The sequence below is a fragment of the Calliphora vicina genome, chromosome 5 (assembly GCF_958450345.1).
Source record: "Calliphora vicina chromosome 5, idCalVici1.1, whole genome shotgun sequence".
Classification (NCBI taxonomy): Eukaryota; Metazoa; Arthropoda; class Insecta; order Diptera; family Calliphoridae; genus Calliphora; species Calliphora vicina.
Genome location: NC_088784.1, coordinates 97,965,398 through 97,989,008, shown reverse-complemented (window position 1 = coordinate 97,989,008; position 23,611 = coordinate 97,965,398). Strand labels below are relative to the sequence as shown.

The 23,611-nt window shown below is 29.6% G+C and overlaps 1 protein-coding gene across 1 annotated transcript in view; it reads left to right on the top strand.

Annotated features, from left to right (window-relative positions):
- The first annotated feature begins 325 nt into the window (after positions 1-325).
- The window catches only part of Orai (orai), a 35,046-nt gene continuing 11,760 nt past the window's right edge, over positions 326-23,611 (top strand). The window contains exon 1 of the mRNA XM_065510512.1: positions 326-1,082. Coding sequence (XP_065366584.1) covers positions 597-1,082 — 486 coding nt within the window. The 5' untranslated portion in view covers positions 326-596. The remainder of the gene's footprint in view (positions 1,083-23,611) is intronic.

The following is a 23,611-nucleotide window of genomic DNA, read 5'->3' as shown; positions in this document are numbered from 1 at the left end:
CAACAACAACAAAAAAGTTGAGTTGTCAAGTTTTTTATTTTCATGTTTATTTCTATTTTATCTGTCCTCTTATTAGCTTTATTATAATCATTTTGTTTTGGAACAAAAAAACACTAAAAATCAAAAAGCCAACGCAAAATAATTTAAACAATTTTAGTCGAAATCGTTTGCTCTCTGTGGCTAAAAGTTCGCTCTCTAAACCTTTTGTACTTAAATAAAAAAAAATCTTGACAAATATTTAATAAATTGTGTGTGGTTGTTTTTGGTTAAAGAAAAATATAAAAAAAAATGTGTTAAAAATATTACAAACCAAGCTATAGATATGTTTATTTGTTAATTAAATTAAAATAAAAACTACAAGTAAAAATGCAAATTTATCTGTAAAAAGAATCGTCGTGCATTCAATATTGCTGAGCAAATCCAATTGTGGGCTGTGTGTTCATGTGTGCGCTTATTCGTGCTGTTAATTATCAACATTTGTTATTTTTTTCCTAATTAACTTTTTCTTTTCCTATAATTTTGTTTAAATTTTGTGTTACAATGTCGTCGCTTAAGTTTATTAGTTGCACTAATCTTTGTGCCTCAAACGGTTTAAAATGTCAATTTGGACAACTGCCACCAGTTCGCCAGTTCTAGATACACCTCTGGGAACATTAAGCCAACAACAACAGCATCATCAGCAGCAGCATCAACAACAACAAAATAAAACAGACCATCGCAAATCTTCCAGTACTTCAATAAACAATCAACAACAAAATCCCAACCACAAAACTCAAAGTTCTCCCGGCAGTTTAACAAATATTCTAGGCAACAGCAGTCATCTTATTAATCATTCGCCTAGTGGTGCCATTACAGCACATTCCAATAACGCAATACATATTGGTGTGGCCGTGGGCGCTACATCCACTTTAGCATCTTCAATTATACATCACAGTTCGGCTAGCAGTCACAATAATAACAACAATAACCATAATAACAGCAGCAATAATAGCAACGGCAGCGGCAATTATACTTATCCCCAACAACGCCATAGTCTTTCACAATCTCAGATTTTAAGCTATTCACCACCAAATCCCAATAAGGTAAGTGTTTCATTGTTTTTTTCCATAGACCGCTAAAGCTTTTTTATTTTTAAATTTAACCAAAACTTATTCGGTGTTTTGTTTTCAATTTAGATTCTTGGAAGCTGTGTGTTTATCTTGAGTTGCTAATTTTTATTCTACGTACCCCTCTATGTATTTTAATTTCTATTTGCTTTTAAAAAATTGTTAAAAGAATAATTTGTTGTATTTTGTATAATGTGTTTGGTTAAATTTGCAGGTTCTTCTTTGAACTTACAGATATTTAAATTAATGCCAAACCCTAAACAATTGGTTCAATCTAAGTCATTAAAAACTTTTTTTTATCTATATATGTATATATAAAATTATACCTATGGAGATATTCCTATGAATATTTTGTTTAAAAAAGATTTATAGATTTTTTAATAAAAATTGATATGCTCTAAATTGATACCTTAAATTCAAATTTAAAAAAATATGCTTTGAAATCTAATTCCCTAAGAAAAAGGTATTAGTTCCACAACTAGTTCGAGAACATAATCGTGCTCATTCTTGTTTGGCGTTCGGATTAGAGTTCCTAATTTCCCGGATTATTTCCCTTCGCGGGAGGATAATAAAAAATCGTTTCATTCCCGGTAATTTTTTAATACTAAATTAAACCAAAAACCAATAAATTTTGTTCGAATGTACTGTATTGTAACACTCGTTGTTGTTGTAGTTGGTTTCGAAAGCGAAATTTTTCAAATCAGATTGTATATAAACAAATTTAAACCACTATTATTGTTATTATTTTCTCTAAATATGAATATCGTTAGAAGTTGTTGTAGGTTTACCCTCGTAATTTTTCGCCGGTATAAAGTCAATAGATTCTAGTTTTTTTTTTTATTAAAGGACTTAAAAATTCCGACTATGTAAGATCTGGAAAACATGCGTAGAGCATTTCGAAAGCAAAATTTTTCAAATCAGATTGTATATAAACAAATTTAAACCACTATTATTGTAATTATTTTCTCTAAATATGAATATCATTAGAAGTTGTAATGTTAGACAACTTTATAATTCCTTTAAGAACGTAAAATTACAATTTGATTCATTCTTAATCCCCTTATTTTTCTGCTGTGGCTAAAAAATTGTAGTTGAGCGAAAAAAATCTGTTATTTTAACCGTAATGCTTCTTTGCTAACTAACTATCTGTTACTAGAACCAAAAAAGTTATGGAGTCATTAGCTACAAATTTAGCTTTTACCATGAATCTAAATATTGAAACTTTAAGAAGAAATCTTATAAAGAATATTCCCGGAAAAATTTTCCCGCATAGAAACCCTAATTGGGATCAATGATTTTTGTTTGAAATTCTCACCTCCAGAACTGGTTTTAAAGAAGCTTTACGAAGCAAACACATATTCGTAGGAACTGTGATTTTTGTCTTGAAATTATCACATTAGAAAATATATATTTTCAAGAAGCAGATGAGGAATTTGTATTGTTTCAATGATTAATTTATAGAATTTGCATTAGAAGACTTATACATATAACCAACTCACAAATTTTAAGATAAGCATTGAAAATAATTGTTAACATAGAATAAACACATAGAACGGAAGGAGAGAGTAATATATATTGAAAAATTACTCTCTTTTCACACATACGGGTGATACAATAACAAAATACATGCAATACATTCTCATGAATTAGGTTTTTGACAACAGACTTAGGTTTTTGGCTCTCAGTTACCTATCTAGTTATTGTCTATGATTGTTAAGCTGAAACAAAATTTTGATTAAAAAATTTGTGGTGAAAAATTTTTTGATGAAAAACAAAAATTGAAATATGTAAAACTGATAAAAATGCAAAAAAAATCTTACAAAAGGTCAAAATATGCCCTAAATAAACTAATGGGTTGATTATGCATGGCAACCAAACTTAAGTTACGTTGCCAGAGGACAACCACAAATTTCTGGTTGCCAAATTTGGCAACAGAAATGATAGCTGTCAGTTGCCATCTGTAATATCAATTAGGTAATATCAATGACAACGCAACTGAAGTTCGGTTGCCATCCAATATCAACACCTAAATATGCTCTAAAAAAAATCAAAATATGACAAATAAAAAACAATGTGTGTGAAGATAAATTCGTATTTAACTAGCACAGACAAAAACCACATTTTTTAACATTGCTCATTTTACAGTCAACAGAGCACTGTTAATCACTTAACAGTCTTGATAATTGAATTATAATACAAAAATACGTCTGAAATAGGTATCAGAAATAATTTCAGAAACAATTTCAGAAATATAAAAAATTAAAAAAAATATTTCAGATGATTTTTTTTATAATAATATTAAAAAAAAAACATTTTGAAAAAAGTCACTTTTATGATGAAGTTCAGGCGACGAATTTGGAAAAATATGGAGTTGCACACGTAACCCACTATATACGAATGGTAGTCCAATGGGTCCTAAATGCGACTGCATAAGTCGAATTTCTGAAATAATTTTGGAATTTGAGAAAAACAGTTTTTAAAAAAAGTCTATTTTGAAAAAAGTCACTTTTATGATGAAGTTCAGGCGACGAATTTGGAAAAATATGGAGTTGCACACTATATACGAATGGTAGTCCAATGGGTCCTAAATGCGACTGCATAAGTCGAATTTCTGAAGTAATTTTGGAATTTGAGAAAAACAGTTTTTAAAAAAAGTCTATTTTGAAAAAAGTCACTTTTATGATGAACTTCAGGCGACGAATTTGGAAAAATATGGAGTTGCACACGTAACCCACTATATACGAATGGTAGTCCAATGGGTCCTAAATGCGACTGCATAAGTCGAATTTCTGAAATAATTTTGGAATTTGAGAAAAACAGTTTTTAAAAAAAGTCTATTTTGAAATTCGACTTATGCAGTCGCATTTAGGACCCATTGGACTACCATTCGTATATAGTGGGTTACGTGTGCAACTCCATATTTTTCCAAATTCGTCGCCTGAACTTCATCATAAAAGTGACTTTTTTCAAAATGTTTTTTTTTTAATATTATTATAAAAAAAATCATCTGAAATATTTTTTTTAATTTTTTATATTTCTGAAATTGTTTCTGAAATTATTTCTGATACCTATTTCAGACGTATTTTTGTATTATAATTCAATTATCAAGACTGTTAAGTGATTAACAGTGCTCTGTTGACTGTAAAATGAGCAATGTTAAAAAATGTGGTTTTTGTCTGTGCTAGTTAAATACGAATTTATCTTCACACACATTAAAAAACATGCTTCCGGATTTCCAGGTTATTATACTTAAAAATGTTTATAAAATCATTTCCAAATGTTTAATATGATTCCGGTTTCCCTTGTTATTATACATACTTAAATGTTTATAAAACCGTTTGAAATGTTTGAAATTTCAGAAAAGATTTGATATCAAACCAGAATGTTCCCTGAAATTGCTGCGATATTAATAAAAGTTTTTGGAGGTCTACTTACACATTATATTTTACAACAACTACAACACAGGTTGTGAATTGGGTAATTATGGTTTAGAATAGCATAAACACTTCTAGCTTTAAGTTTACTGTTTATTTTTTTAAATAAAATATGCCTGTGCGATCATCAGAATTTGTATTATTAATTATAATAAAGTTTTTAACACGCATTAAAAGATTTTGTTCCACTAGCAATGTATACGTTTCATCATCGAATGAAGACATAAAACTGCAGTTTCACTGTTACAATTTAATAAATACGGAATATTGGTTCTTAGACAAATTGATATCAGTCATTGCAAAAAATTAATATATAAAAATAAATAAAATAAAAATTTTAAGAAGAACAAAATTTCTCGACCTTTGATAATATAGATATTTTTAAGAATACTATTTTTTTGCAATAGAAGGCCAACAAAATGCTGAGACTTTTGTTGGTCAATTCATTATGAAAAGTGCTTCGTATTGAATCGCAATTGCGTGTTTGATGAAATAAATATATCATTAACTTGCTTTTTTCCATTCGTATTCCATTCATATTTTAGCAAATAATGAATTAAAACAAATCGTTGAAAAACATTTGAGTATAGGAATTTTCTTAATGTACAGCATCAAAAGTGTATTGTTTTTCAAAATATTTTCCATGAATATCAGAAAATTTCCCAGCAGTTCTAGGGACAGTCCCCTATGATATATTAATTATCTCCTTATCATTTAGGCAGGTGGTCAATTGACCCTTTGAAGTGCATAGCTGACAATTTCTATTGGATTTGGCTTATTTTGAAAAAAAAAACGCGAATACCCTGAAAAAGCAACAAACCCAATAATCGATTAAATTTAACAGTTCTCTTTCTATCCATCTGTTAGTTTGTGATATTAGTTCAAGTAACTTTAAAATGGAAAAAAAAAACTTGTGAAGACTTTGGCGATACAATAAAAATTATAAAAACACATCAATCTAAACAATAATGCAATATTCCAAATTTCCCTTTTAGTATTTAGGTAGGCTAGCACTTCGTGGGAACTTTAATTAATCCGGTGCCTATAATTATAGTAAAATATTAAATATGAGAAAAATCAAATAATATTTAAATAATCTAATTTAAAACAAACATGTTTAGGTATGTTATTTTTAGAGTCAATTTCAGTTGGCACCATCGCCAACATTTTTTGGGAATTCCTAATAATTATGGATGTGTATGTTAGTAGCATTTATTGCAAACATTTTTCTTTGTTAAAAATTAGCATAATAATATGCAAAAGTACTCGTAGATATTAATATAATTAAAAAAATTCGTTTAATGTTTTAAAATCAATCTATTAATTTATGATTAGGGTATTACGAAGTGATTTGTTGACTGCATTAAAATAATGTTATTCTATTAGAACTTTTCTCTCACTTCATATAACTTAAATGTGCTAAAAAATCACTCCAAAATAATTTCCTTGACTTCAAGTTGAGCAACTATTGTGTATTAAATGAATTACACAAAAAAACGACTGAAATTAATAAAAAAAAATAATTTTACAGATAAAATTAATTTTGTGTTATGTATTATTGTAAATATGTATATGAAATTATTTTGAAACTGCTACTATTAGTTGGTTACTGGATTATAATTTCATTTTCTACAGCTAAATGAAAAATGTTACATTATTAAATTACATAATAATGTTTATATTCAAAAAGAAATTCCAGTATTTATCATACAAAGTTCGTTTGAAGACATTTCATTTCAAAAAGTGAGAATAGAATAGGAATATTTATATTAAAGGCCTGTTTCACGATGTCGAAAGGAAAAAAATTTTTATTTTTCATACATATTTTTTCGACTAATTTTTCTTTCGACATCGTGGAACAGGCAGTAAGTGAAGTGATTTCATTGACTGGTTAAACAAAATTTTCAATTCCACACAAAATTCTTTAGTTTTCTTCAACCTTTTTCCCTTATGTACTTGTAATTGTTTTTAAATATTTAAAATTGTATTACATATTTACATTTTGGTATAAGTTTGTTACTCTCTTTAAAAAATACTTAACTGTTTTTTTTTTGTTTGTATCTTAAAAATCGAAGCTTATAATTTTTTCAATGTGCCAAACTTAAACACGTACTTTTTTCAATAGTGAAAGTTTAATTTTGTATTGCTTTAAAAGCTTTATTTTAAGAATGTTATAGCCATTTGTTTTTTTACGGAGAACCATTTATTTGAGTTTCATAAGAAAGTATGTAGAGAGAGAGGTAGAGCAACAAGTAAACAAATTTATTAATTGCTCTAACAACAATTAACCCATTTCAGACAGTACTCTATGTATTTTTATGTGACTTGAATTTATAATTATAAAACAGTTAATTAATTAGCATTGATAACATAATTACAATAAAGTATACACATTTTTGTTTAAGTTAAGTCGAATATAGGAGACCTCTAAATTTTATAAAGTTTATTGCATAGACAACAACTAGATAGGTAACTGAGAGCCAAAAACCTAAGTCTGTTGTCAAAAACCTAATTCATGAGAATGTATTGCATGTATTTTGTTATTGTATCACCCGTATGTGTGAAAAGAAAGCAATTTTTCCATATATATTACTCTCTCCTTCCGTTATATGTGTTTATTCTATGGTTTATTGTTTATTTTGAATTATTTATTAACTGAAATGTGATTTTCATGCAAATTTATGTTTGTAGTCCAAGTAATCCAAAATCAATTTTGACCAATTACTTTTTCGAATCATATGATGATTTACAACTAAATGGATCCAATTTGTGTGTACCATTTTGAGCAAAAGCGGCAGCCATCTTGCGGAAAGCTTTCTCAAACCCAAGTGATCATTCAAAATTGAAACCACTGAGCCATTTGAGATGCTTATGGCTTTCACAATATCTTGCACATCGTGATTTATTTCAATTGTTTCAGGTTTAGAGACCTCAACTGGGTATCTAGAACATTCGGCATCTGCCGTGATTGTACGGTCACATCGAAATTCAGTAAAACACTTGTTTTACCTTTGAAATTGATGGTGCAGATTTTCCATAGTATTTGTCAAGCTTAGCCTTTATTTGAGTTATGGTTTTTTTTCCACAAAAAATAATGTTTAATGAGCAGACGAAATTTTTCCAATTTCTCACGAGACTGCAGACTAGTCAAATAGAAACTAAACAACGAAGCTTGATCAACTGACTGATGTCTGTTGACAGGAGCAGTGTGGCCCACCCTCATAATTGCATATTATATTTCTCTTAATAACTTTATAGTGCGTACAATATTATTTTTGAGTATTTTAGACCTATAAATAATAAAAAAAAAAATTTTTTAATCTCCTTCAATATTAGATTTCTTGATAACCTTTTATTGTTTATACAAGAATTAATGAAATCGAGCATAGATAAAGATATTTGTATTTAATTAAAATACGATAAAATTGTTGTTGGTTGGATACATTTATACATGTTAAACGTACATATATATAAATAAACTTTATTGTAAAACAAGTAAGAGTGCTATATTCGGCTGTGCCGAATCTTATATACCATTCACCGAAGTATATTTTAAGAAAAATATTAAAATCAATTCTTGGTGAAACAAAAAGTAGCCCAAAGTTGTCAAATAGCACGAACGAGGTTGCCAATTCACAGGCCCATTTTTGTACCCTTCACCTTCGTGAGATATAAGTTTGTCATTCCGTTTGTAATATCCACAATATAATTTTCCGACCATATAAAGTATAAATATTCTGGATCCTTATAGATGTCTGTTGAAATCAACTTTCCGATGCCCCCAAATAACTTACATACACGATTCATACATCAATATCTCTGGCTCGGTTGCTATTTAAAATCGAGAAAATCGGTCCACAAATGGCTGAGATATAAGGAAAAAACCAGGACAAACTCAATTTTTGTATATCTGGATTACTAATTCATTAATATAGACAATATGGATATCTAATGATAGATATTTCAAAGAACTTTGCAACGACGTATCTAAAACCATAGTAAGTTGGACCTACAATGTGTCAAAATCGGAAAAAAATTTTAACCCGAATTTTTTTCAACCCAATTTTTTTTTCACTAAATATTAAAAAAAAAATTAAAAAAAAAAAAATTTTCCAAAAAATTTAAAAAACAACTTTGGATTAAATTAATTTTGTTTTCCTAAAAATATTTAAAATTTTTATTTTGAAGTATAATTTGGTGAAGGGTATATAAGATTCGGCACAGCCGAATATAGCTCTATTACTTGTTTGAGATAATTCGGTCACCAAACAAAGTGATGGCTTCACTCGCTATATTGCATGTTGCGCCGTCCAAATTATTTGCAATGACATGAGAAATAAACAAATCTCGAATCATTTGCCTGTAGCGTTCACCATTCACGGTAATGTTGGCACCGCTTTCGGATTAAATATCAAATGGGCCGATGACGCACCAAACATTGATTTTTTCGGGATATAATGTAGTAGTCTCATAAGGATTGAGCTTTCTCCAAAAACGACAATTCTGCTTGTTTACATACCCGTTAAGCCAGAAGATGATTTGATGATAAAAAGTGCTCTTTAAGTTTGGTGAACAGAGTAATTGGAGATTATCAATTACAAATCGTAAATACAAAAGTCACTGACTTAAAATTACATGTAATTATGTCACATACATAAGTTTTTCATAAATACTTTTTACTCCATAGGAAAATTAAAAAACGACTAAATAGAATTTCACATTTTAATTAAAACGTTATTTTCAAATTGTTCTCAAACCTGTATTTGAATGTACTATTGTATTGTAAGATAATTAAAGTTGAAAAATTTCAATTAAAGGCATTTCTCAAATTTGTATTAAACTTCGCATTTTTTGCTGGGTATTTGTATATAAAGTGTGAAAAATACTTTAAACTCGTTTAAAGAAAATATGATGAAATATCTATTTAAATATGCAACTAATTCATTATTTGTATTAGCAAAATTACTTATATTCAAGCTCCAATGTAAACAATACTACCGAATCAATTCAACCCAATCGTAATTAGTCCACTATCTAGAGACGCAACTATCTAGAGACAGTTGTTTTCTTTGCTACTCAAGTAATATCAATAAAATTTTCTCAATGAGATGTGTTAACAAGCACTTTAACTTTCTGCTTCAACAAATGTTAAAATAATATAACACTTCAAAATCAATTAATTCAATTTGTGTTGAGTAGAGAGGGAGCGATTGATTGAGTTTTTACAGTAGAATGTTGAGAAATTCAAATGTAAAAGTCGGGTGTCATGTGTCATCATCCAGATCTCAGGCCTTTTGAAGTTGGTTATACAATTTGCATTTTGCGGCAGCAAAGTTTACTTTTCCTAACCATTAAGTAACTGGTACGGACACTACACGTGTCAATTCATTTTGTATTTTCTTTATAAAATAATAATAAATACAGAATATATTTTTAATTGGAACGCAATTGAAATTTAATTGTGTGAATGCATTGGAGATTGAGAATATTTTTCTATTAGTTATAGATTTTTACATAAACAAAATGTGAAGTTCTAAATGAATGAATTTGGAAAATATCAAATACATACCTATAGTAAATTTGATATTTTTTTTTCAATTTAAATTTTGTGTTATTACCTTTCAAATGCATGAGAAATTTTGTTATTTTAAGCATTATTTTAACTGCTGTTGTATATATCACTTGGGTTTCCGGATGTACATACAATGTATGTATGTAAACAATTGTAATGTAACACTGAAAAAACTCATCATACAAATATGAAAAATATTATTTTACAAAAAATTTTCTTAAGACTGCGATTGGTCTTAATAGAGCTTGACTAAATCCTTATAACTTCGAACATATTAGATAATTTTAAGGCCAAGAACGAATCAAGCCAATATCGGATACTCTGTTCCAAAGTGAAGCGTATCCCAGAGAGAGCGTTCTCTATCGATCGAATCAAATAGTAGTCGGACGGGGCACGGTCTGGACTATAAATACTTTTACGCAGGTATTACAAGATGTGGCCGAGCATTGTCATGATGGAATATTACTGTATCAAGTCTGGCCGCATATTCTGGGCGTATTTCGGCCAACGCTCGCTTCAAACGCATCAGTTGCGTTCGGTAAAGGTTCTCTGAGATGGTCTGTTCAGATTTCAGCAACTAATAATAGATAGGAACCTTTTGCTCCCACCATTATCTTAACGCCATTGATATTTGGTATAGATTCGGCTGGTTGGCCAGGCTTCACAAACGATCTCTTCCGATTCGGATTATTGTAATGGATCCAATTTTTAACGCAAGTAATGATCCAAATGGTGCAAAACGGATTTTATTTTATAGCGTTTAAGCAGCATTTCGGACATATAAAAAACCGTATTTCAAGGTCTATCTGCTTCGATTCGTATGGTACTTAATTTTGCTGCTGTTGCATGAATCCTGCTGCTCGCAAACGTTTTGAAATTGCTGCTTGAGTAGCGTCATTTGATTGTTCAAGCTCTTTGAGTTGAGTTTGACAACAATCTTCATGGAGTAATGCCTCCAATTCGTGGTCTTCAACCTTTTTTGGCAGGCCTGAGCGATATATGTAATCCGTGTCAAAATCACCACTTCTGAACCGAACAAACCATCTCTTGTACGTTGAAACCTTTAAAACAAATTCACCATAAGCTTTGGCGAGCAATCGGTGGGCTTCAGCGGCAGTTTTTTTCAAACTAAAGAAGTAAAGCAAAACTTCCCGCATAAGACGCTTTGTTGGTACAAAATTCGACATTTTGGAAGGAAAAAAAATTGTTTGTTTACACTATAATGTCCAATAATTAAGTGGGAATAAATGACAGTAATCAAACGAGAGAAAAGGATTCTAATCTGAACAACGTTTGAGCAGCAAGTATGGTAGCTAATAGTACCAATCAAAACTATTTGTGACCTTATCATTTTGACACGCACCTTATATATAAATGAATTTTTAAAATTTGCCAGCAAGATTAAATTTTCAAAATTATTTTTTTGTTCACTGTACTCGTACAAAAGTATTAAATCTATTTGTCATTTTAAAACATTTACACTGTGTAATTTATCTTAATCTTATTATTGAAATTATTGAATTTGTGAGTGGGAAAGAAACATTTTTAAAAAGTTGTTATTGTTTTTCTGCAAATTCAATTGAATTTACTGTTTTATATTTATGACCATGATGTTGCTAAACATGTTGATCCCAACACTTAAAGGTCTTGGTGCCCTTTATTAATGATTCTCTCTCTATACACTTGGTGACAATGTAAAAGTCAATTAAATTAATTAATAAATTTACTATTCAAAGTTTTTTTTTTAAAAAAAGTCAACATTTATTACAAGCGAATACATTTTCAATTAAACACTTTGCGTTAAATACCTCTTCTTTATACGAATCATCTGTTTAATTTAGCCGTTTTTTCTTGTCTATTATTTCGTCACTTGGCGTATATTTTAAATAATTCATTTTTATCACTTTTTAGTGTCGTGTGACTTATTTGGACATGTTCATAATGTCGATGATTGGTTTACATTTTTTTTTATTTTTCATGGAGTTCATTTGTTCAATTAACCGTCAAATGATTGATTGAACTTTTGTCTGTCTTTCCAAGCCATATGTCTGTTCGATTTCGGTTATTATGATAGACTGTGCACGAAAACTTATTTTTGTTAAATAGATTGCAAATAAATTTTGATAAAAAAAAATATTTTACCTTAGGGAATCATCCCGTTAAGAAATATATTTTGGTATCGGTTGCTCATTTTAAACAGAATTTAATAGATATCGGTTGCCAACCTTGAAAATTTCGCTCGGTAGCATTTACTAATGTTAGTTCTTCAAGTTTCTCCAACCCACTCACACCAGCCTGTTCTTATTCATTTGCAAATAAAATATCTAAATTTGTATTGCATACTTTAGGGAGCTTTTTTATTACAGTTGACTGGACTCACAAAAAAAAATAATTTCCGAGTTTTACCCGGAATTTTTTAATTTTTTTCTTTACAAACCATCTCCTGAAAATTTCGAATCGAATAAAAAAAAATCAGCCAAATCGTTCCAGCCGTTCTCACGTGATGGCATTACATACATGGACCATTTCATTTTTATATATAGATAATTTTAATTCTATGGCAATCTCTCATATAATTAGTATGCGTTTGTGCTGATGTTTGTTAGTATAATATTAGTCAAATACCCATCTTAAAATATACAGATCGACTGAGAATCACTTTATGAGTCGAATAAACGATGCCCGTCTTGCTTCAATGAAAACCTTGTGCGCAAAGTACAGGTCGCAATTTTAAAGATATTTTAATCAAATTTTGGCACTTGAACCGAAAAATGACAAGAAATTGTATGAAATCGGTCCATTATTCCTCCCGAAATAGGACTTTACGGCCATAAATGTATAATTTATATTTATATCTACACAAATTTCGCTCCAAATAAGTTTCATATATACGGAAGTGGTATCACCTAACTCTATGATGATCGGTCCATAATTAATCATAGCTCCCATATAAGGTCCGCTTCCGAAACCACATTAACGAGCTAAAATCTTTTAAAAAGTTGGATTTAATCGCGAAAAAACAATGTACCAGAATTTATGAAAGTATTAGATACATACAGTGCTTGTCAAAACAATGGAAACTTTTCCAAATATTCTACATGTAGCCCAAAATTTAAAATATTTTTTTAAAATAAATTTTTTTTTTAGTATTTTACTTGTATAGTTTTATTTATATAAATTAACTGAAAAACAAACAACATAATTAATTATATTCTGAAAAAAGGGAACAAAATTAAAAATATTCACTATTTCGCTACTGACAAAACAATGGAAACTTTTAAACTTCTGCAAGAAAGAAGTGTAAAACGAAAATAATATTTAAAAAGAACAATGTAAAAAGCATCCTGTTTACAGTTATTTTATTTTTAAATTCTGGTAATTTTTCACAATTTCTTTTTCTAAGTTTTTCGCATTCAAAGTTAACGAAAATGGCTAAAGTTAAGATTTGTGAAGACTTAAAAAATAAAATAATTAACGATTTTAAAGCTGGTTTAAAACAAAAAAGTATCTGTGACAAATATTCAATAAATAAATCAGCAGTTTCAAAAATGATAAAGAAATTTCCTGAGACCGGTTCTGTAAAAACTCAACATTTAGGTGGAAGACCTCGTAAGACTACTCCTAGACAAGATAATTTAATAGCGAGAGAGTTCAAGAAATTCCCAAAAATAACTCCTCGAGAAGTTGTTAATAGCCTAAAATTAGAAATAAGTACCCAAACAATTAGTCGCAGGGCAAATGAGGCTGGTTTTGGTTGATATCGTCCTGTGAAAAAACACTCATTTCTAAAAAGAACCGTTCTGCTCGTCTACAATTTGCCAATCCAAATACAATTTAAGAGGCAGTGATGGGAGAACATTTGTAAGACGACCAAAGGGAAAAAGATTAGATCCAAAGTACACAAATAAGACTGTAAAGTTTGGCGGTGGCAATATTATGGTATGGGGATGTTTTTCAGGGCAAGGTATGGGCCCAATTCATATTATAAAAGATACCATGACAGGTATAGGATACAGAACCATATTAAACGATGTTATGTATCCATACGCTGAGAAAAATATGCCCCTAGTTTGGAGATTCCAACACGACAACGACCCGAAACACACCTCTAGGGTTGTAACCGAGTGGTTACAATGCAACGAGGTACGTGTTTTGAAGTGGCCTGCCCAATCGCCAGATCTCAATCCCATCGAAAATTGTAAATCGTAAATTGTAAATCGTAAAATAAGGACCCAAAATTACACCAGGAAGGAAGATTATCGGAGGAGGTTATAAGGGAATGGCAAAATATTTCAAAGGAGACCATTGACTCTTTAATTGGTTAAATGCATCGTCGATGTGTAGCAGTTATTAAAAATAAGGGATATACAAAATATTGAGTTATTGAAAAGTTTAGACCATATTTGTTAAAATAATACCTAAGTTTCCATTGTTTTGTCAATGCCGTAATAAAGAAATCTTTTAATTTTGTTTTCTTATTTTTAGAATTTAATTAATTATGTCCTTTGTTTTTTGTTAAATTAAGTTAATAAAAGTATACAAGTAAAATCCTACAAAAATGTTAAAATTTTTTAAAAAATTATTTCAGATTTTAGGCTACTAATGAAATATTTGGAAAAGTTTCCATTGTTTTGTCAACCACTTTATGTATATGCATACAAATTTTAGTATAGATTTCCAAAGAGCTCAGAAAATTTTATAAGGTGTGAATAATTGAATGGAAAAGGTAGAAATGGGCTAAGGAATGAACTCAAATCAAATATGTATGTGGAGATAGTTTTGAGAACTATCTCCATTTGTTTTTATAAAACTTTTAACTCATTTAATTCATTGCCGTAACGACGAATTGAATAAGCTATTCCATGCGAGTACTTTAAGTGAAAATTTTACATGTGTTTTTTATTATAACAAAAACAAAATACTCTTTAAATATTCACTCAAAATACTCGCATGGAATCGTAGATAAATACGTATAGATCGGAAAGTCGCCTGCCAAAGACCTAACTCAGTTGTCAAAATCCTAAGTGGTAAGAATATATTAGTAAAAAAAGCTATGTGAAAACTAAAACAACACTCGTAGGTAGTATTTTTTGGAATAATTCATTTCTTTTGAGTTTTTTTTTCTAGTTTCCGCTCTATGTGTATTTCTTTATGCATGAAATAAAGAAACTGGCAATAAAAGAATTTTACAATTTTCAAACCAAATTCTTTGAACATTTGAAATTTTGACATAAAAAATATATGCAAAAATAAACAAATCTCTGTGATTTACAAAAATTAAATTTTCTTTAAACATTGTATTGGTTTGTTCACGAATCGTTTGTTTAGAAATTCGCCAACTTTATAAAAACAGGTTGCCAAATATAAATACTAGATACATACATAGAATGTTGAAGACGGGTTTTTCAAATAAACTTTTTTAGAAAACTTTTAATGTTGTTTTCAAATTTGGGCGACTTTATATGACGGATCGTCCAGGAAGTCTTCTAGAACAGTATCAATCAAAAGTACTATATGAAATTCCCTAAACATCCTTGTTACGTATATTACTTCTGGACGGATCGATCGATTACCTATTTCAGATTCAATATTTTTTGCTTTACTTTTAATTTCCACTTACTCCAAAATACAACTTATTCTTTTAAATGCTCTGAATATTTAAAAAAAATACATTAATCAATAAAATTCTTAAAATTTCCAAAAAATCGTAGAAATATTATCTTTCTTAATCTGCTAAAGGTTCATTGAGGTTATTTTCGATTAAAATTTTTAATAAAATTGTCTGCACTCTTCATTAACAGCACTTTTTCTGCATGCGTTTCATACAATTTTTGAACCACTTTTTCCACATCTAACGAATGTTTTTTAGGTGTCCCAAAACACGCAATTTATTTTACATACTTAGTACAAACTTAGCTTCGAAGTTTTTCATTAGTGAAGGTATAGAGAGGTTTGCACCTGTCTCGATCTTATAAATAACAATTCAGTATTTGGTGAATGTGATCCGTGAACCACTTCTATTGAGATCAACTCAACTTGAAATGCATTTAAAATTAGAGTTTCGGAATGTTTTGCTTAAGGTCCGTTCACACGACATGAACATATTTGAAAAGAAATAATTGCCAAAAATGTCAAACATGTATTTTACACAAAAAACGTTTTAAACCAATAAAACTTACTCAAAATGTACGATATTGAGAATTTGTTATCTTCCAAAATTTGACAGCCTAGTGAAAAACTATTGTTAAAGTGAAATAATTATGTGTTACTTGAGCAATTCATAGAATGGTAAAGAAATATTCCGAACTTTGACAGTCGATAGCGGCAATATTGCTGAAGCAACATCGGCGAATTGGCTGTCACTTATTCAGTTTGTTTTGCCAAATCACCATGGACGAATATAGCGTTCGACAACACGACCAAATGATAAAATTTGTTTTATCAAAATGGATGTACTGTTCGGGCAAAGTTCCCCGCGCTTAGCCCATTTTACGGTGAGGCCCATTACTGGATGAATGGGTAACATCAACAAACAAAATTGTCGAATTAGAGACGATACCAATCCACATGGGATTCGTCAGCATGCTAACAAATATTCGACTGAATTGTATGATATGGACAACAACGACAAGTGGTTTTAAAAAGACGGCACAACGTGCCACACAGCTTATGCCACATTGGACATAATCTACTAGCGATTTGAGGGCATGGTCATGATCTACAACGAGATCGTGTGATGTGAACTCGTTTGACTTCTTCTTCTTGTGGGGTTTTCTTAAATCACAGGTCTATGCGAATAAGTCACAAGCATTTTCAAAGAGCTGAAAAAGACTTTCAGATATCCAGCTGTATATCAGTTTTCCTAAATCTAATACTTTTAATTTGTTAATACATTTAGCCGATATTTCAACTTTATTTTCAAACAAATGAAAACTTTTTCGTGTACAATCTTTTATTTTTAGTTTGTTTGCTGCTCTATATTAAAATTATATATTGTATATAATTTTGAATAAATTTTTGTTTTCTATTTAGAGTAGTTGGTTGTTAATATAGTGTTTTGTTTTCACAGTTAGCTAGTGTGTAGTAATAGTTCTCCTTGCGTCTTTTTTCTATTCTAATTAAATTTGTTTTGTTTTTACTCGCTTTTTTTCGCATGCTTGCTCTCTATTTTCACACACTTATGCTCTCTTTTAATGTTGCCTAACGATATAATGACGACATCGGCTGTCAAATCAACCCAAACAACAATATAAGTATTATTATTTTTTTTAACGTACTACTACGAAAACGAAGTATCGGTATTAAAAACGCGTCTCAAAATCAGTTGCTACCGCATGACCCAACAGTCTACAACATCCCCCAAACAGAAACGGTTGTAGTGAAACGACTACGAAATTTATCAATATTTGATTGATACTTGTTACGGGAATTCGGTTTTAAAATTTTGTTTTTATTGTGATTACTTCCTTAAATTTTTAAACGGTTATTGGTTTTTTGATTGATTTTCAATTGCCATTCAAATTTCGTACAAAGAAGAGCAATAAAATGAACAAATGAAAATATAAAAAAGAATAGAATAAACAAATTTGTAACAAATTGTAATTAATTTTATTTGATAATTATTGCTGTCGTGAATGATTTTTTTTTGTCTATTTCTGAAAACAGAAAAATGCTAATTAAATTGTAATTATAATATCTTTAATATCATCATCAACAATGGCCATCACCTTCATTTACATCACCACAACAAGAGCCCAGCCAAGTCAGTCAGTCAATTGACCGACCACCTTCACAACACTATTACTACCTCTAGTCGCCACAACGTTCCGTCTTCTTAAACTATTTGCATCAACGTTTGCAATTCGAATATTTTCCTATCAAACAAAACAAAAGAGTGCTAAGAACAACAATTTTAATAAAATAATAAAAATATGTATAAACAAAAATAAAATTCTAATAATTTGTGTGTTTAAATTAAAATAAACAAAAGAAATAAGAAATGCATTTTTTTGATTTCATGAGTAATAGTTTTGAAAAGTGTAAAAGATTTATGTTTAATTTACAAAAATAATATTATTATCACAATAAAAAAATTACAATAATTTAATTAAGAGACAAACTTTCGGTGACAAATGCTTATGGATTTAAAATATATGTAATTTAATTTACATAAATAACGAAATAAAAAGTGGTTTAATTTTGCTAAGTGGTTTTTACAAAAATGAATAATAATTATAATTGGTTAGTAGTTTTGTACAGTGATGATCATAAAGTTAGAACAAAAGTATAGTAATAGTTTGATAGTAAACTATTGGTCTAATTTTGTCATTGTCTGATTGATTTATGTACTAAATGAGTGTTTTGTGGTTTCTATCCAAAAAAAAAAGTTAAATAGACGACAACAAAGTTCAGTTTATCATACTTTTCCAGTTTTAAGTTCCCAAATATAAAACACTAAATTTTATGTTAGTTTGGGTATGTGATGGAAATTTATTTTGAAAAAGATACGATTTGAAAAAAAAAAAAAAAAAACATGTGATGTACAGTGGTAGACACTCCTTTGTACGCACGTAAAATATTATTTGTTTTTGTAGTCGTATTTACATAATTATGTAGACTTAAAATAACAAAAATATTGGCTGTATGACTTAATAATGCGGCATTTTTTCAAATATTTAGCTGTCATGATGGAATATTACGTTTAATGTCTGGCCGAATATTCTGGGTGTTTTTTGGCCAATGCTCGCTTTAAACGAATCAGTTGCGTTCGGTACAGTTTTCCTGTGATGATCAGATTTCAGCAGCTCATAATAGATATAAATCTTTTGGTCCCACCAAATACGGAGAATTACCTTAGCGCCATGGATATTTGGCTTTGGTTTCGATTCGTCTGGTTGGCCGGGCTTCACATACGATCACTTACGCTTCGGGTTATCGTAATGAATTCATTGTTCATCGCAAGTAATGATTCGGTTCAAAAATCATTTTCTTTTATAGCGTTCAAGCAGCATTATAGACATGCAGAATCATCTTTCTAGGTCTCTCAACCCAATTTTCCTGCTTTTGGATGAAATTGCTGTTTGAGTTGAGTAGCTCCCAATGATTTCTTGTTGAGTTTTACAACAATTTTCATGGCGTAGTGCATCCAATTCTCGGTCTTCAAACTTTTTTGGCTGGCCTGTCTTGTCTTCCGTGACAAAATCACCACTTCTGAACCGAACAATCCATCTCTCGCATGTTGAAACCGATGGAACACATTCACCATAAGCATCGGTGAGCAATCGAAGTACTTCATTGGCACTTTTTTAAAATAAATCAAAAACCACAAAAGTTACGCCATCTATTCTAAATCCCGCAAATAACTAATAAAAAACTGTAATGCCCAGTTTTTGACTTGTTATTTAAATACGTATTTAGTTAATTTTAACTTAAAATTAAGTTGTATTTAAATACAGTTTGAGTTTTTCAGTGCTACATAATTTGTCTTATTTAAATAAGATAAAAGTATGGTAGCACTACTAAATATCAAAAATTTATCGATAGTTTTGCTTAAAACAGCTGTTCAACCAAAACAAAAATTGATACATTTTGCCCAATAAGAAATAAAAGTTTATTAAACAATAAAATTATTGGTAGGAAAATGCACAAAAGAAGCTCCAATTGCCCCGCATCGGAATTGTAGTTTTTGCAAGACGCTTTTTTTAGCAAGACGCTGTTGTTTGTTTTTTTTTTTACTACAATAGAGTGAAAAAAAAACCAAACAACAAAAGTCAGCTGTCAAAAACATATGGTAGTTTATGAAACTTAAATAGAATTTAAATGGCCAACGTTGGCCATTTAAGTATCATTTAAAAAAGCACTGAGAAACTCATTTTCGTATTTAAATAGAACTTAAATATAATTCATATTTAAATACGAAGTCAAAAACTGGCTCTAATGCCCAGTTTTTGACTTGTTATTTAAATACGTATTTAGTTAATTTTAACTTAAAATTAAGTTGTATTTAAATACAGTTTGAGTTTTTCAGTGCTACATAATTTGTCTTATTTAAATAAGATAAAAGTATGGTAGCACTACTAAATATCAAAAATTTATCGATAGTTTTGCTTAAAACAGCTGTTCAACCAAAACAAAAATTGATACATTTTGCCCAATAAGAAATAAAAGTTTATTAAATAATAAAATTATTGGTAGGAAAATGCACAAAAGAAGCTCCAATTGCCCCGCATCGGAATTGTAGTTTTTGCAAGACGCTTTTTTAAGCAAGACGCTGTTGTTTGTTTTTTTTTTACTACAATAGAGTGAAAAAAAACCAATCAACAAAAGTCAGCTGTCAAAAACATATGGTAGTTTATGAAACTTAAATAGAATTTAAATGACCAACGTCGGCCATTTAAGTATCATTTAAAAAAGCACTGAGAAACTCATTTTCGCATTTAAATAGAACTTAAATATAATTCATATTTAAATACGAAGTCAAAAACTGGCTCTAAGTCTCAGGATTGTTAAATTCTCGGGATAAAAACCCAAGTATGAACACAGTAATGAAAACAAGCAATTTCATATACATTTTTTTTAAAGTTCGTAGATCTTCTCAGGTTCCTAAGATATCATGTCTCAACTCTGAATAAGGTCAGATATCATTAATGAAATTAGTGATAACAAGTAAGAGTGTTATATTATAAGATTGACAATGATTTTTGTACATTTTGTAGAAAAACTTTTATTATACCCTACACCACCAATGCGTTTGTGCATATGTTTGTAACGCCCAAAAATATTAGTTTAACACCCACCTTAAAGTATACCGATCGACTTAGAATCACTTTCTGTCGATTACACGATGTCCGTCCGTCCGTCTGGCTGGCTGGCTGTTCGGCTGGCGGTCCATATAAACCTTGTGCGCAGAGTACAGGTCGCAATTTTGAAGATATTTCGATCAAATTTGGTACATATTATTTTTTTGGGCCCAAGCACGAAGCCTATTGAAACTGGCTGAAATCGGTTCATTATTTCACCTAGCCCCCATACAAATGTCCTTCCGAAATTGGACTTTATCGGTCATAAATGTTTAATTTATAGATGTATCTCCACAAATTCCGCTCCAAATAAGTTTTATATGTATATACAAAATTAATGTCACCAAATTTTGTTACGATCGGTCCATAATTAGTCATAGCTCCCATATAGACCCGCTTCCGAAAATCACTTTAACGTGTATAAATCGCTTAAAAATTTTGGTATACACACAAAATTCAACATAGTTACCTTTAATATAGACATAAATCACACGACCTAATTGCATGGTGATCGGTCCATAATTGGTCATAGCTCCCATATAAGGCCCACTTCCGAAAATCACTCAAAAATATAAATTATTGAAATTTTAAAAGAAAAATGTTTTTGCTCTTTTACTTAGGGTATTATATGGTCGGGCTTGACAGACCATACTTTCTTACTTGTTTTTATAAGGTTTTGCATGTTTTCAATACCAAATTTTGTATCAATATATCCCCATCGTTTTGGTGGTGGATATAAAAAGAAATATTTATGAATAAAAACAATTTAACATTGATAATCCTGACTATTAAAATTATTATTAACACGATTCAAACCAACCTACCGTTATTGATCCACGTAAGGTCATGTTTCTTATAAGATTTAAAGCTTCGGATTTGTTTTATTTGAATAAAAAATTGTTCTGAAATACCTCTAATAATTTTAAGAGGTTTTAGTTACAAAACTTGATGAGAGGTAGACGATGAATCTCCGCAGCCTAAAAATAAAGTACGTACAAACGAAAGTCTCTCCAAAATTTAAGTTTTTCTCCATAAATTAATGATACAGTGAAATAGCTTAAAATTTAATTTCAAAATTCATGAATTATGATGTAGTTAAATCGCGCTAATAAAAAATCTACAACAATCCTCATAATTTCTTTAAAAATAATAGAAACCATGTTGTGTACAAACGATTGGCTACCACTGTATTTATTATTTTCTTTTTGTGCATTGTTCAAACATTAATTTTGATACTTGTGAATTAATTTGTAACACATTTCTTGCTAAATACCTACTATTTGTCTCATGCGCAAATTCATCATAATTTTCCAAATCGATCGTTTCATACTTTTGAATTAATTTGTAACACATTTCTTGCTAAACTCTGTTAAATTATTTACTATTTGTCTAGATTTGGATTGAAAATTCTATCTAAATTTATCACACCTTTCCAAAATGATCGTTTTGAAAATTATCGATTTTCATCACATACTTGTTCTTCTTTTATTAATCATCTAATAGCGGAATTACTTTCTGGTTTAGAGTAATTTAGTTTAAAATACAAAGTTTGAACCGTTTAACATAGAAAATGTTTACTAAGAAGTAAACATTTTTGTCGCACAACATTTGCACCGAATGACCTACAAAAGCCAAAAGGAACTCTTGATAAATATTTATGTTAATGATTGGAAAGGGGAGATTTTACCAAATCTTAAGTTTCTCATACAATTTATCATACACTGCCAGCTGCCAGGGAACTACAGTAAATTTTAAAAATTGATCTTAATTCAGAATTAAAAAATATTAGCTATTCATTCCTGAATTAATTAAATTCAGGCATCTTTAATTAATCTATATATATAAAAATGAAATGGTTTGTAAAGAAAAAAAATTCAAAAAATCCGGGTAAAACTCGATTTTTTTTTTGTGTCCAGTCAACTGTAATAAAAAGCTCCCTAAAATATGCAGTACAAATTTAGATATTTTATTTGCAAATAAATAATAACAGGCAATAACATTTATGTTAATTGAAATCTATTCCAAATTGATTGAAAGTATTTGTTCTTCATTGAATTTGTTTAGTTTTTAATCACTTACAAAATGTATTTGTAATAGATTTGAGTTGAAGAACAATTGCATCATTAAATGAAAATTAATGATTCTTCATGCCGACCACTGCTTTACTCGATTGCTAAAATATTATATTTAATTTAAAAAAGAATTAAGAAATAATTCTTTTGAATTAGGAATTGAGAAATAATTCTTTTAAACCTTTGGATAAGCACGCTTTTATTAGATTTATATTGAAATCGGCAGACATTCAACTACTGATTAGTTTAATGAAAATATTTAAAAATCCATCTTTTATTGGATCTCTTGATCTTGTAGACATGTCTTTGGAAAAAAAATGGCAATCGTCACAACCCTTTTTTGAGCGATTTTGAAATTCGGTATTAACTAAAGAATATTTGTCAAAGGTCAAACGTTGATGCCGTAGCATTGTACCAAGAGTGTTCCAGGATCAAATCCCACTTATAACAGAAAAAATATAATATTATTGAATATTAGTAAATGAAAATATGTATTAGTTTCGTTGCGTTGAGACCAATAAGTTTTGTTTGAAATTTGTCACATAGAAAAGCTTTATGGAGCTATCACACATTATTTGGATGGTTCTGAAACCAGTTCTGTAATCAACGATTTTTGTTCGAAATTGTC